The sequence below is a fragment of the Onychomys torridus genome, chromosome X (assembly GCF_903995425.1).
Source record: "Onychomys torridus chromosome X, mOncTor1.1, whole genome shotgun sequence".
NCBI lineage: Eukaryota > Metazoa > Chordata > Mammalia > Rodentia > Cricetidae > Onychomys > Onychomys torridus.
Genome location: NC_050466.1, coordinates 16,931,702 through 16,946,792, shown reverse-complemented (window position 1 = coordinate 16,946,792; position 15,091 = coordinate 16,931,702). Strand labels below are relative to the sequence as shown.

At 40.9% G+C, this 15,091-nt stretch overlaps 1 protein-coding gene across 3 annotated transcripts in view; it reads right to left on the bottom strand.

Moving 5' to 3' along the window:
- The window catches only part of Dock11 (dedicator of cytokinesis 11), a 184,956-nt gene that overhangs the window by 119,723 nt on the left and 50,142 nt on the right, over window positions 1-15,091 (bottom strand). For all 3 annotated transcript variants that reach the window (XM_036174944.1, XM_036174943.1, XM_036174945.1), the window contains exons 2-6: window positions 10,016-10,132; window positions 9,839-9,928; window positions 8,372-8,454; window positions 7,287-7,356; window positions 6,624-6,719 (exon numbers count right to left, since the gene is read on the bottom strand). In XM_036174944.1, coding sequence (XP_036030837.1) covers window positions 6,624-6,719; window positions 7,287-7,356; window positions 8,372-8,454; window positions 9,839-9,928; window positions 10,016-10,132 — 456 coding nt within the window. The remainder of the gene's footprint in view (window positions 1-6,623; window positions 6,720-7,286; window positions 7,357-8,371; window positions 8,455-9,838; window positions 9,929-10,015; window positions 10,133-15,091) is intronic.

Below are 15,091 nucleotides of genomic sequence, written 5' to 3'. Positions count from 1 at the left end.
CTGCCTATGATAAACAAGTATTAATTTATATTATTTACTCTAAGATGCAGTCTAGTGGGCGGGTGCATACAAGTGGAGAAAAAACAAAACAATAGATCTTATCCTCCTCTTGTTCCAATGCACACAGTGACCTTGAACTCCCGGCAATTACTTTCATATTATATGTGCTTTCTTGGATGAAATCCTCTTTTGATTTTGATTTGCTGTTCTCCCCCTATCAAGAGGAGAATGCTCCTTTAACAGTCAAAGAGTAATAAGGACTTTTGGACTCTGAATGTATAACAAATTGCTCTCTTTTGGGGGGGGGGGAGAAAGGGCACCAGAAGTGAGTCATAGATCAAGCAGTTGAACTTGCAACCCCGATAACACAGCAAGGCACTTCAACATTTAATTGCTGCAAATGGGGAGTAGAGAGCCTGAGGAATGTGATCAAACTGAGCCAAGAAGATGCACAAAGGTGGGTGTCCCAAGGGTTAGCCAAAAATGTGCAACTCTTTTAAACTAAAAACCACCCTCTAGATCAAATTTTCCTTATTCCATATATCATTATATTCCTTAGGAAAAATAGTTCTAAATACCAGGGGAAGGTCGTGCCCGATAGCACAGCTATCTACTTCACAGTAATTTTTCTCAGTGAAAGAGAACACGCTGAATAAAGCAGATGTCTCCAGCAGCTTCTTAGGAAAGAGAGTGCAACTGAATAGGCTCCTCTTAGGACTAGGTCTCTGCCTAAGTGATCCTGTATTCTCTATGATTACCTTCAGCTTCTCTCTGGTCCTTTTCCAGAAATTGGAATGGGGTAGTGGGATGGGTTCTCACTAACCAGAAAGCACGAATTGAGGAAATGGCTCACTGTAATAAAGCTTGTCCTGTCTTAACATGACCGCTGACAACAAGGCAATTTACAAGGGCTGGATAAAAAACAGTCACTGTGCCCAGACAACAATCAGCGCCTTTGCAAGAGCTGCATGAGGCCAGCATCCTCTTCGGGGAGAGGAAGTGCTTGGGCACTGTGACTCTGTGGAGGGACTGTATCTCACTGTGAAGCTACATATATCATTAGCAGCTCTCCCACCGCCTGGATGTCTCAGTGATACTTTGCTGGTAGATAATGAGGTTACCCAGAAAGTACTTTGGGGAAGATAATAACTGCAGTCAATGTCATGGTACTGACTGCAACTTAACTGTTCCAGGCTCGGGGGTGCAATACACTGGGGAAAATACAATTTTTATTCCAGCATCAAGAACTCAGTGAAGTCCATGTGCTAGCCCTTCTTTCCTGTGGAGTCCATCAACCTGAATGCCCTGGCAGAGTTCTGGCAGGCACCAGAGTGGGCTGACTTTTTGGAAGTAGTCCATGCAGAAATTGCATTGGCTCTGTTGCTGATACTGCATTAGGATGCATGGTTGCTTGCTCAAATGATCACATAAATTAACAGTCTTCTGGTTCCTTTTGTAAATCAACTGGACAATGTTGAGCAATTTCTGATCCTTTTTTATTTGACTTTTACATCCTCAAGTCATGATTCTAGCTTTTTATTTCCCTGCTCTTTGATTCTCCTACTTAAAAAAAAAAAGCCACAGTTACTGTACATCTTAAAGGACTGCTTCAACAACAGTGCTCTTGGGTTGGTTGTCTGAGACATTGCTTGTTTCACTGTAAGACTGGCTTTAACTCTTCCCACCTGCTGCTGTCTTATTTTTTGTTTGTTTTTATTTATTTTTTTTATTTTCGAGACAGGGTTTCTCTGTGTAGCTTTGCGCCTTTCCTGGAACTCACTTGGTAGCCCAGGCAGGCCTGGAACTCACAGAGATCCACCTGGCTCTGCCTCCTAAGTGCTGGGATTAAAGGCGTGTGCCACCACTGCCCGGCTCCTGCTGCTGTCTTATGAGTGCTGGGATTACAAGCCTGTGCCACCAGGCCCAGCTACTCCAACGGAAACTTTTTTTAATTAGCAATTTTTTGGTTTGTACGTTTTAAAAATGAATTTAAAAGAACTTTTGAATATATAACTTGGCTAGTGTTGAGCCATGGCCTATCGCGGAGACTCGAATAAAAATATGAAGAAAGAAGCTTGGCTTCTGTGGGCTGTTATTTGCCAATGAGTCATGATTAACACCTACCCCCTTCTGAGGCAGCTTCCTGACTGCTGGGAGTTAGCAAGGCCTCTCAAAGCATGAATTTGACGATAAGAAAGATTCTCTGGGGTCACTTCTGGAGCTCAGGCCCTGTGGAGCTGCTTGCTAAAGCTCCCACTGCTTCACACCAGTGCAGAAGGAGGCCCCATCAGGCAGGGAACTCCAGCTGCACCAGGATCAACCTGCCTCAAGTGCAGGGAACATTAGGAGATTGATTAAGAGTCTTTATTTTGATGATTCACAGATTAGAAACTAACAGAAAATGTCCTTCCAGCACACCTCTGCTTCTGTCACCCTTTGGCTTTGCTTATGCCTGTGTCTACTAGTCCAAGAGCTAGCTAGGCTGGCTGCTCACCTGACCCATGAGCACTTAGCATCTTATTATGCCTGGAACCAACGCAAACTTCACAACTCCCCACCCTCTGACAGCGCACCTAAGCTTGCAAATTCTACGCACTCAGGACCCCTGATTTAGCTTCAAGACCACTCACTACCATTTCCAATCCTTTGCTACACACCCTCATAGCCCCTCTGTTCACAGAGAAAGCGAGCAGAGTAAAACTCTAAGAGTGAACACTCCAAGTGCAACTAAGCCCATTCTGAATGCTGAAGGGCACAAGAGGACAATCATGAAAACACTTCAGTCTATACAGGATAGAGAAACATTGGCAAAATCTCTCAGAAAGTTCTGCCTGATACTTTCTCTCATGCCCGTTCTAGGTTTGGCAGATCCCCGAGTACAATAGCACTGCTTTGGCTTAAGAGGTGAAGGACATATGTTTAAGTTGCAAAATTCCATGGTGGTGGCACATGCCTGTAATCCCAGCACTCGGGAGGCAGAGGCAGGTGGATCTCTGTGAGTTCGAGGCCAGCCTGGTCTACAAGGAGTTCCAGGACAGCCAGGGCTGTTTCACAGAGAAACGCTGTCTTAAAAAAAACAAAAAATTTCAAATAGATATCCCAACCCATAGTAGATGAGGGTAAGGACAAATGAATTCTATAACCAGAAATAACTCCCAAACCTCACCAAGACCTTTATGTTTCAAAACGTTTTTGTTAAAAGTTATGCAGCCTCATATGACTGATTTGGTTTCTTTTCTTTTTGCTTCCTCTGTCTACTGCTTTATAGAGGTTTTAAGAATAAACAGGCTGGGGGTGAAACTCATTGATAGAGTGTGTACCTAGCAGGAATGAAGCCCTGGGTTCCATCCCTGGAGGTTGAGGCAGAAGGACCAGAAATCCAAGTTCGTCCTCAGCTACACAGCAAGTTTGAGGCTAGCTTGGGATACATGAGACCATATCTCAAAAATAACAGACAGAAGGAAAAGAATTAGATGAAAATTGTATTCCACAAAGAGAGGGAGCAGGTGAGATCACAGGAGGGAAGGAGAGAGGAAGGGAAAGACAGAGGGAGGGAAGAGAGGGGGAGAGGGGAGGGGAGGGTATAAGCAGCTGGGAATAAAAAGACAAAATACAAAGAACCTAGTTCAAACAGGGCAATATTTGCTGACAAAAAGCAGTAAGTGCCCATGTGGTCACCAGGTTACCTCAGATCTACCATCCACTCCATGAATTTATGGCTCCTCCATGGCCTCTGTAAGTGTGGGAGTTTTCAAACTCAGAGATAGATAACAGCCAAGCTGAACAATCAATCTTTGGCTGACTGTATTAGTTTGCTAGTGCTATAATAAATTACTTCAAATGCGGTGGCTAGAAACAACAGATTTATTACGTTATAGTTCTGGAGGATAGAAAGCTGACTGGTTTCTATGTAGGGGAGGGTCCATTTCTACTCCCTTACTTTCTTTTTACCTTCAAGAGGATGCCCATTGTCTTTGGGCTTGTGACACCTTTCTCCATCTTCAAAGTTAGCCACATAGCATCTCCCCTTGACCTTGACTCTGCTCACATCTCTTCCTCTGACTGTTCTTTCCTGCCTCCCTCTCTCTTTCACATATCAGGGTCTTTGTGCTGATTCTGGGACTGCCTGGATAAATCAAAATGGTCTCCCTATTGGCTTATTAGCAGCTTGAATTCCCTTTTGTCATGTAAGCAAACATTTACAGGTTCCAGGGATTAGGACTTCTTTAGGGATTCGTTAGTCTTGCTACCACATCAATGTGTATTTTAAAAATTATGAAAGAAGTTTATAAACCATGAACTTTTTTTTACAGGAAACTGATCTTTTTACCTAAAATAATGTCTCTTAAGAAGTTGAAAAGTTGTCAGTAAAGCAAAATGTAATTCAATGGTATTTAAGAAATCATTTAAAACAGGCTTGTGGTGAACTGCTTAGTAAATATTAATTTCTTGTCAATGTCTTATGGATCTAACTTTCTACATAACACACTTCCTTAGTGTTGTGCTCAACCTAAGGTAAAGCAGTTTAATATTTTGAGAATGTTAGGGGAGGGGTGGGGTCTAATGTACAGCACACAGGGGTACAGTCAGATGAGGGCAATAATTTCTATAGATCAGTAGTGTGCAGCTGGCAACAATTAGCCATATATTTCAAAATAGCTACTGAAGATTATTTCAAATGTTTTCAACACACATACATAAACACACACACACACACACACACACACACACACACACACGCAATAGTGATGACTATTTAGGCTGGTGCATGTGCCAATTACACTGGTCTATTCGTTGTTCATTATGCATTATACATGCATTGAACGTTTACCTTGTAACGCATAAGTATGTACATCATGTATCCTTTTAACAGTGTAAAATCCTAGAACCATTTTCTGACAATCTGCACTTAGTTCCAACCTCCACTCGTGTGCATATGAACCTGATGACTAATAGGACCTGTATTATGGCACTCAGCTAATGAGAATGACAGTGTGCTGACCAAGAGGAGAGACCTGCACAGGCTCAGATCCTACTTCTGAAAACTTGGGGCTGTTTTTCTTTTTTAGACCGGTATGTGTGGTGTGCACACACATATGCACACGTGTGTTCTGGTGTATTCACCCTGTGCATTCACATGCAGAGGCTAGAGGTCAACACTGAGTGTCTTCCTTCATCATTTTCCACCCTATTTTCTGAGACAAGGTCTCTCAGTAAAGCTGGAGTGTGTTGTTTCCCTTGACTTGCTGGCCTGACAGCCCATGATCCACCTGACTCAGCATCCCCAAGAGTTGTGATTACAGCTGGATGTACTGTTTCCCAGATTTTGTGTTTATGTGGGTATTGAGGATCTAAACTCAGGCTCCCATGTTTGCACAGCCATCTCCCCAGCCCTGGAGCTCTGCTCAGCCATACATTACTGTATCTGTAATCTAAGAAGAAGAATAACAGTGTCTATTTCATGAAGCTGCTCTGCAGATCAAATGCAGAATATAAAAATGAGACGCAAACTAAACTTGGTATGGTGCTTGGTGTACACTGAGCCTCCAGTAAATGGATTCTCTTCCTATCTCACATGAGAAAAAAATCCCATGTTTAGACACAACAGATACACAGGAAACATCCTACAACTTGGATTCATTATCTGAGGGGCTGGAAAATGAAAGTGAGAACAGGCCATGGCCACTAAAAGGAAGCAGCAAGCAATATATTAAATTAAGAGAATTTGAGTCTTCCTTTGGTAGACACCCACGGTTTCTGCTTTCAGGCTATTTGAAAGCTAGAATGACCTTCAATACTTAATGGAACTGTGAATCATCCTCAGTAAGCCACATGATCTTATATTGAATATCTGAAAAAACAGTTATATTTGGTATCATGGAATAATTTGTTTGGTTTCTCTGCTGAGAATCTTTAAGAAGCTCATTTGTTCTTCCTCTGGATTGTAATGGTTCTCCACTGCCTCCCAAACAAAAGACAAGTTCATGTCTGAGGCATCCAAGGCTCGCTGTAGTACTTTGTCCCTTTCAATGTTCTTAGATTTGTCTCCCACAAGCCCCTTACACAAATTCACTATGTTGTCAAACTACTCCATTTTCTAACTAGGCTCTTGTGGGCACCCTAAGGAACTGTTGCCGCTGGACACAAGGAACCCCCCATCTTAGATATATATCCATGTTTCCCCACACTCACTAGTATTCAGTAAGTGCCAAATTCATTCATTAAATCCCCTTCTACATAGGAACCTGTGATGCCTGCTTTTGCAAAGCTATTTTCTTCATTCAACTGACAACTTCCTTCTTGAGATCCCTTATTCTGACAAAAAGAACTTCATTACATGTCTTTAAAAAGTTAACATTTCTAAATTTTTTCTGAGATTAGAGTTCTAACATTCCATGCATCTGTAAAAATTCTTTCATTAAAGGTAGTTTTTAGTAGGGGAACAGATGAGAACAAAATATAATGACATGTATTTTTTAAGTCATAATGAAACCTATTATTCTACATGTTAACTTGAAACAAAAGATTATATAAGGGTTCATTAGAAAATAAACATTCCTCCAGATTCATTATATATGTTAATATACTTCAAATGATGGACTAATACAGTAACTTTTTCCTACCTTCATGGTTACTGTGATGGTGCTGTTTACATTTGCTTTATGCAACCAACCTTGTTTTATCACACCACCCTTCTGAGAACATAAAGAAGATGAATCCTGAAATAGAATAAAAGCCATCAGTAAAATAGCAGTCATCCAACTATTTATTTAATAATCAGCATTGAGCACACACAGAACTAGCCCTATTCCCATTTCCTAATTAAACATAAAGTTAGTGGTCTCCATAAATATTTGAAATTATTGTCTATATAATGGAAGGCCCAGTGGTATAAACACAGTAGGCACTCAATAGTTGCTGAAGTATCCGAGTTGCCGCCTAAGAAAGTCTTCTTGTTATGTGAACAGTAAAGCTATACCTTGAAATGTCACAGATATCCAGACCACCTGTCCCAGGAGGGATGTACCAGGCAGGCCAGTCCATGTGAAATCGCCATAGCACATGCTCAACATAAGAGAAGTAACTCTATAGGCAAGTGAACAAATTTATATACATATCACTGTCCATTTCACTGGAGATTTTTAAACCTCATTTGGAAATGTAACCTTTTTCTTCAATGAAAAAACACTCATTGGTTATAAAGCTGGCCACTCAAGGAAAGCCCTTTGGAATCCTTTCAGCTGAAGTGGCCTTGGAGAAAGGCATACAGCTAACCCCATCATTACCTCATCTTTCTCACAGTCTTCGTCAATTTCAAACACATGATTAGGAATCTTTTCTGGTCTCAAAGATTTGCTGAAAATTCAAAGAAAATTACTTTAGACACTGAACATAATCCATGACCACCAACAACAAACAAAAGCTAAAAAAAAGGTGACTTCACTCTTTGGAAAATAAGAAAATGCAAGTACTCTCTTCTTCTCAAACGTAGACCTGTTCCTAAGTAAACACGCATAGCTTCTGTTTGCTTGTTTGATTTTTGCTAAGCAAGAACTCCTGACTAAGCTACCTCTTTGGCCCTGCATTAATATTATTATTATTTGCATATACAGACTCCCAGCTGTGAAGATAAAACAGAGACCGGATAGGAGTCGAGGAGAGCAGAAGTTGCTAAGGAACGTAGGCCAGGGCTGCTAGCAGTGACAGAACTGTATCTTTTCAAGGTCAGAAAGCAACATGGTGTTCTTCCGGCTCTCCCATTTGTTTGCTTTGGGAACTTGGACTGCTAATGTTAGTAGTTTCGTTCCTGGGGAAATGTTTTTGAATGACATACAGGGTTGCCCAAATGTCTTGCTTCTCTTTCATTTTTTTTTTCATGTTTTCTAGATGAACTGCTGTGAGACCAGCAGTCATACAGTGGAGAAATGGGAGAGCTCAAATGGCTTGATTTGGTGGGTCAAACGGAGCCAGCTATTAAACAGCAGAAACCCTAACTCCTGGAACATTGTTCTCACCACATCCCTTCAACAAGGGACATCAGCAGCTGTCGAACTGATCACATAGCTTCTAACTTCTTCACTGATACCACTGGGGGAAAAAAAGGTTCCCTATATTTTCCAGAATGAACTAAAGATTATTCTGTGATCTATATGGATGCACCAAAATATGTGCTCACACACACTGGGAAGAGTGTCGATAAGCAAAGTGAAAACACAAGCCAAATATGCTGTTGTTTCAAGTTTGGTTTATTATAAACTATAACAGGGTTTTAGAAGAGGTTTCTAAAAAGCCAAATAATAACAATGATAATAATGATGATGATGATTATAATAATAATAATTCTCCTGTTACCCCTGACTTCAAAACTTACCATGGCAACATTCGAAAGTCCCCAGAGAAGTCTTCGTACTTGTAGTTGACCACATGCCAATCTGTGCTGTAGGTCTTAATACACTACAAGAAAATAGGAATTGTCCATTTTAAACACAGGACAAGAATACACAGAAATATTTTGTTTTCAAGTCTGGCAGGGCTGACGATGGTGGCACACACCTGGAATCTCCAGCATCCAGAGACCCAAGGAAGGAGGATAGGAGTTCAAAGACAGCCTAGGCTGCAGAGCAAGGCCCTGTGTCAAACACACAAACCAAAGGCTGGTGAAAAACCAACAGACTTTTTTTAATGAGTTGAGAAATGTTGGTTTGGTGATCAAGTGTGATTCTCTAGCCCTATTGACAACGAGCCCTAATTCATATGTCCTTTTGAAAACTCTGACTTCAAGACTATGAAGAAGTACTCAAATCTAAAAGAAAAATACAAACAACAAAACCGTGCACTAATTATGTTTAAGTTTTACCCTCACATCATACAAACCCGTTACATAGATTAATTAAGCTTAGTAATTTTATTTCTTTTTTTTTATTTTTTGAGACAGGGTTTCTCTGTGTAGCTTTGTGCCTTTCCTGGAACTCATTTGGTAGACTAGGCTGGCCTCGAACTCACAGAGATCCGCCTGCCTCTGCCTCCTGAGTGCTGGGATTAAAGGTGTGCGCCACCACCGCCCGGCCAGCTTTCTATTCTTACTACTTCCCAGTGTATTACTCTACTTCATTTGATTTTAGTTTTGCTTGTTCCGTGTTTTAAACTATGACCACTTGAAGCTGATTCATGCCCTTGTACTATAACCCCACCACTTATTTTGTGCACCTTGTAATTTCTGGGCAAACAATATATTCCCCCTATGCCTACCATGTACTGGAATGAGCTAATTACCCTGGTGCCATACCATCTTTGGATTCCAGCTCAAAGTTCTTTTCTTTCTTTTTCTCTTTTTTATTTTTGTTTTTGTTTGTTTGTTTCGAGACAGGGTTTCATTGTGTAGCCCTGGCTGCCCTCCAGATGTCCATCCTCCTGCTGCTGCCTCCCTGGTGCTGGCATTAAATGTGTGCATCACCACTGCCCAGCTTATTTCTCTTTTATACTAAAGGAGAAGGTATTTTCAAGAGATTATAAAATATATTTGAAATTCATAGATATATAGCTACTTTTTAATACCAAAACCATAAGATGGTTGCCTGGAGAAATGGCTCAGCAGTTAAGAGCTTATACTGCTTTTGCAGGGGACCTGGGTTCAGCTCCCAGAACCAGTACCAGGTGATCTACAACTACCTGTACTGCTAGTTTCAGGGGATCCAATGGCCTTTTCTGGCCTGTATGGGCATCTGCGTGCACAAGGTGCACATAAACTCACTCAGGCACGCACACATACACACATACACAAATAATAAAAGAATAAAATAAAAAAAAATGTTCCTTGGCTGACCATTGATCCCCTTACCTCTTTGACAAATAAGCTCTGGGCTCTCTTTTCAGCATCTTCTGGTACAGTAGACTGCACTGTTCTACGCTGACGACCGATCACTGAGATCTAGGGGGAAAAATCGCATTCTTGCCTTAAGAACTGGCTTGGAAAATAAAGGGCTTATTTTTTTTAAAAAAGCGCTTGTGAACTTACAGATATGTCTTCCATGGGGAACATAAGCAGATCTCTGAGTGGATCGCTGTAAATCTGTGTTTTCCGTTGTGTGATAACATTCTCGTAGTCCAGGGGTTCAACTACCTTGGCCTTTTCCTTTGTAAGAGACCAAAGACATAAATTGTTACTGTCAGACTCCCAGAAGAGGGAAATTCCTCTCCATGTAGGAAAGATACACTATTTCACAAAAAAAGGGATTGTTGTTACTAAGTACATAAAGCTACTTTAATAAGAGAAACCCTCTCCATAAGTGCATACACACACATAGCAAACACATGTGAAACCAAAAACATGCATAAACAAACTCCTCCTTGCTGTAGATAAGAATTCTAAAGAAATAGCACCATATTCTATATATCTGTATGTCTTCCAAAAATTCCCTGAATTTGAAGTCAAACAAAAAATGGCATATTTAAAAGCCTGTGAGTCATTTGGTGAACATGCACTATTTGCTGGGATTCAAGCGCCCTCTCTGTGCCAGATACACAATCCAAAGAGAATATTACATTCCAGCTTTGCTATGGCAAGCATGAGGCCTGGAGGTGCTTAATCCTGCTGACAGGGCCTGAAAGGGTGAGGTTCCAGGAGGCAAAGTCTGGGGACCCCTGTCAGAGAGCTAAATGAGCTGCCCATTGATAGTAGGGCACCAGCCCGAGGCTCATGTTACTAGGAGTGGGGTCAATAAAGCTGAGAAATCATAATATAACGTAGTAAGAGGATTAATCATAATAAATGCACCAACCAGATTCTTTTAAAGTATTGTAGTTAGTACTTATTCACGCCTATAGTGTTTTGATGAAGTCCACACCCATTCTTCTACTTCCCTCTGCTTTTCTCTCTCAACTTCTTGTTTTAAATTCCACTGAGTTCATTTAGAGCTGCCTATATGTGCATGGGTGTAGGAGCATGTACTAGAACGTGGATGGCTTTTCCGGGCTTATGTCCTTGAAGAAAACTGACCCTCCCTCACTCAGCAGCCATCAATTTCCAATAATTCTTGAGCTCCTTCTATACAGCATATTTTCCAGTGTAATGCTCCGAACAGCCTACAAAATAGGTATAATTGATTCCCCCACATTACAGTTGAGAAAGCACTGGACTTAACTCAGGTTAAATCATTTGCCTATCTTCAGAGTCAAAAGTCAACCCCAGGTCTGTGCCTGAAAAGACTCATACTCTCTCATTCTCTCATGCAGAAATACACAAAGATATTATGTGCAAGGTCTTGAACTGGGATTATTCCACTACCTATATGCCTATCATTTTCTTTCATGGAACAGACCTGGTTCTATTTTTACCTCTCTGACTATTGGAAGGCAGGGAGCTTCCCACAATAGAAAACCTAGCCCAGTGAAGCGAGCCTCATCTCCATGAGAAGTAAAGGGAGGAAGGACTGAAGCTCCGCCTTTCCCTTCCAGCGAGATTCAGTTGTGAGCTACTAGCCTCAGAGCCAAGGAAAAGCTTCCATTTGCTCACAGTCATGACCCTAGCACCTAAAACACCTGAGCCTGGAAGGCATCCAAGCATTAATTATGGAATGAACTTTCCTATATTTATTTAAAAACATGTCTCTACATGCTATTTTAAACAATTACATGTTAATTGTTTAAACAATATATGTTAATAAATAAGGATGTTTTATTTAAATGAAATTATTCAAATTTACTAATAGAAGCTGAATAAAGAAAGTTCAGACTTAAGGTATATTAAATCAGGGCTGGAGAGCTGGTTTGGGTTAGGAGTACTTGTTCTTGCAAAGGACTCAACACCCACAGAGGCTCACCATTTCCTTGGCACCAAGCATGCATCTGGTGCAAAACACTTATACACAAAACCTAATCATAAAATAAATCTAAAAAAAAGCAAAAAGACAACCAGGCAGCGGTGATGTACACCTTTAATCACAGCACTCAGGAGGCAGAGGCAGGTGGATCTCTGTGAGTTCCAGGCCAGCCTGGTCTACAAATCAAGTTCCAGGACAGCTAAGGCTGATACACAGATAAATCCTGTCTCGAAAAACCAAAGATAGATAGATAGATAGATAGATAGATAGATAGATAGATAGATAGATGATAGATAGACAGATGATAGATAGATAGATAGATAAGTAAATGATATATTAAGCCTTCACCACAAAGAAATGATACATGTTTAAAGAGATAAATATGTTTAACATGATTAAGCATTGCATGTTATATACTTATTTATAACATTATATGGCACCCTTTAGTATGTACAATTTCCATGGTTTTGTGTGTCACTTAAATGTTGGAAAATGAGATCTCATCCATTTCTCTGTCACTGGGTGATCCCCGTGTCTTTCATAGGGTCCCGTTTTCTAGGTAGCCTCCCTGGAGTTGTGTAGCAGTCTAGTCATCTTTGTTTTACATATAGTATCCTACTATGAGTGAGTACATACCATGTTTGTCTTTTTGAGTCTGGGTTACCTCAGTCAGGATGGTTTTTTTTTCTAGAACCATCATCCATTTGCCTGCAAACCTCATGATGTCATTGTTTTTCTCTGCTGAGTAGTACTCCATTGTGTATATGTACCACATTTTATTTATCCATTCTTCAGTTGAAGGGCATTTAGGTTGTTTCCAGATTCTGGCTATTACAAACAATGCTGATATGAACATAGCTGAGCAAATGCCCTTGTGGTATGATTGAGCATTCCTTGGGTATATGCCCAAGAGTGCTACAGCTAGATGAGATCTACATGAACAACCTGGACAACAGTGGGAGTAATGAAGGGCAAGGTTCAAGGGAAAGAGAGCTTAGGGGAGCAGGAGATTCCAGCTGGATCAAGAACAGAAAGGGAAAACAAGGAATAACTGACCATGATAAATGAAGACCACATGAGAACAGGAAGAAGCAAAGTGCAAGAGAGGTCCCCAAAAATCCATAATGATACATCCACTGTAGACTACTGGCAATGGTCGAGAGAAAGCCTGATCTGACCTAGTCTGGTGATCAGATGGCCAAACACCCTAAAGGACGCGCTGGAACTCTCATCCAATAACTGAATGAAGTGGATGCAGAGATCCTTGGCCAGGCCCCAGGTGGAGCTCCAGGTGTCCAATTGTCGAGAAAGAGGAGGAACTGCAAGAGTGTGAATTGTTGAGACCAAGATTGGAAAAGCACAGGGACAAATAGCCAAACTAATGGAAACACATGAATTATGAACCAAAGGCTGTGGAGCCCCCAACTGGAGCAGTCCCTCTGGATAAGTGAGACAATTGAATAGCTTGAACTGTTTGGGAGGCATCCAGGTTGTGGGACCAGGACCTGTCCTTAGTGCATGAGCTGGCTGTTTGGAACCTTGGGCTTACACAGGGACACTTTGCTCAGCCTGGAAGGAGGGGACTGGACCTGCCTGTACTGAATCCACCAGGTTGAATTGAATCCCCAGGGGAGTCTTGGCCCTGGAGGAGATGGGAATGGAGGGGAGGGGAGGGGGGAAGGTAGGGGTGGGGGTGGGAGAGAGAGGACAGGGGAACCCATGGCTGATGTGTAAAATTAAAACACAAATATAATAAATAAAAAAGGAAAAAAATGTTGGAAAATGAGGTGGGCATGGTGCTGCATGCCTTTAATCTCAGCATTCAAAAGGCAGAATTGGGCAAACTTCTGAGTTCATGGACAGCCTAGTCTACATAGCGAATTCCAGGTCAGTCAGGGGTACATACTGAGACCCTGTCTCCAAAAATATATTGAAAAATGCGTTTGGGGTGTATCTCAATATGTATGTTAAAGGCCCTGGGTTCCAATCTTCAACAGCACAAAGTTAAACAAATAAGATATAGGAAATATAGCCCTCAGAGACAGCGTCTAACTTACTGAATCAGCATCCACTAACCACTGTGTATGGTCATTCCCATGGATCTGCTTCAAGTAACTCAAAAAGATGACAAAACAGAAATTCCTCTTTTGGCTTTCTCATGTCACCTTAATAGAAAAGGCCTATGTCCAAATAAATTGTGTGTTTAGATGTAAACTATATGCCCTCTAAAACAGAATCAACATTTTCCCCATGCTACATATAAAATGTTTTTTTAAAGGTTTTACTTTTCATTTCATACTGATTCAACCTAATGTTCTGAGTCTCCATTTCCTCTGTCACAGGTAGCAAGATGTTAGAAGAATTAAAGTAACTATTTTGTGTACCACAATGCTTTCCCCTCAACATGTGTATGGCAACCCCTTTCACAGGGGTAACGTATCAGATAGCCTATATATCAGACATTTGCATTACAATTCCTAACAGAAGCAAAATTTCAGTTATGAAGTTATGAAGTAGCAACAAAATAATTGTAAGGTTGGGGGTCCCCACAACATGAGGAACTGTGTTAAAGTGTTACAGCGTTAGGAAGATTGAGAACCACTGTCCTAACAGGAGACCTAGACCTATGAACCAGGCTTCACCTCTACGAGAAGAAACAAAAGAGAGACCTGAAACCCTGTATTTCCCTTTCGTGGAATTAAGTCATCAGAAACAAGGAGAAGTTTGGACTCATGGAATTATCGTGATTTAATAGGCCTAATAGCTATTCTTCCCAGCAATCTAGACCATAATCTTATGGAGTTCGCTTTTTTTTTTTGTCATTCTATCGTTAGACTTCTGTGGTTACCAAACAGAAAGTTCTTACTACACTTACAGATTTTTCATGGCCATGGTGAGCTTGATCAAAACACATTATATACATGTATGAATATTCAATAAAATATTTTAAATTAATTTTTTTTTAAAAAGAAAGCTGAGTATGCACTTAATCCCAGAACTTGGGAGGCAGAGGCAGGTAGGTCTCTCTGTAAGTTCAAGGCCAGCCTGATCCATAATGAGATTCAGGAAGCCGGAGGTGGGGGGGGGAGGAAGGAAGAAAGAAAGGAAGGAATGGGGAGAAAGGAAGGAAGGAAATAAAGAAAGAATATGGTATTTTTCCATGTTTTTATCCTTTTAGTTTGTACAATGATTACCCTACAAAGACTTTTTTAGAAACCTGCATTATACTCAATATGACTTTACTAATCATTCAAGTAACATCAAGGTCCCAC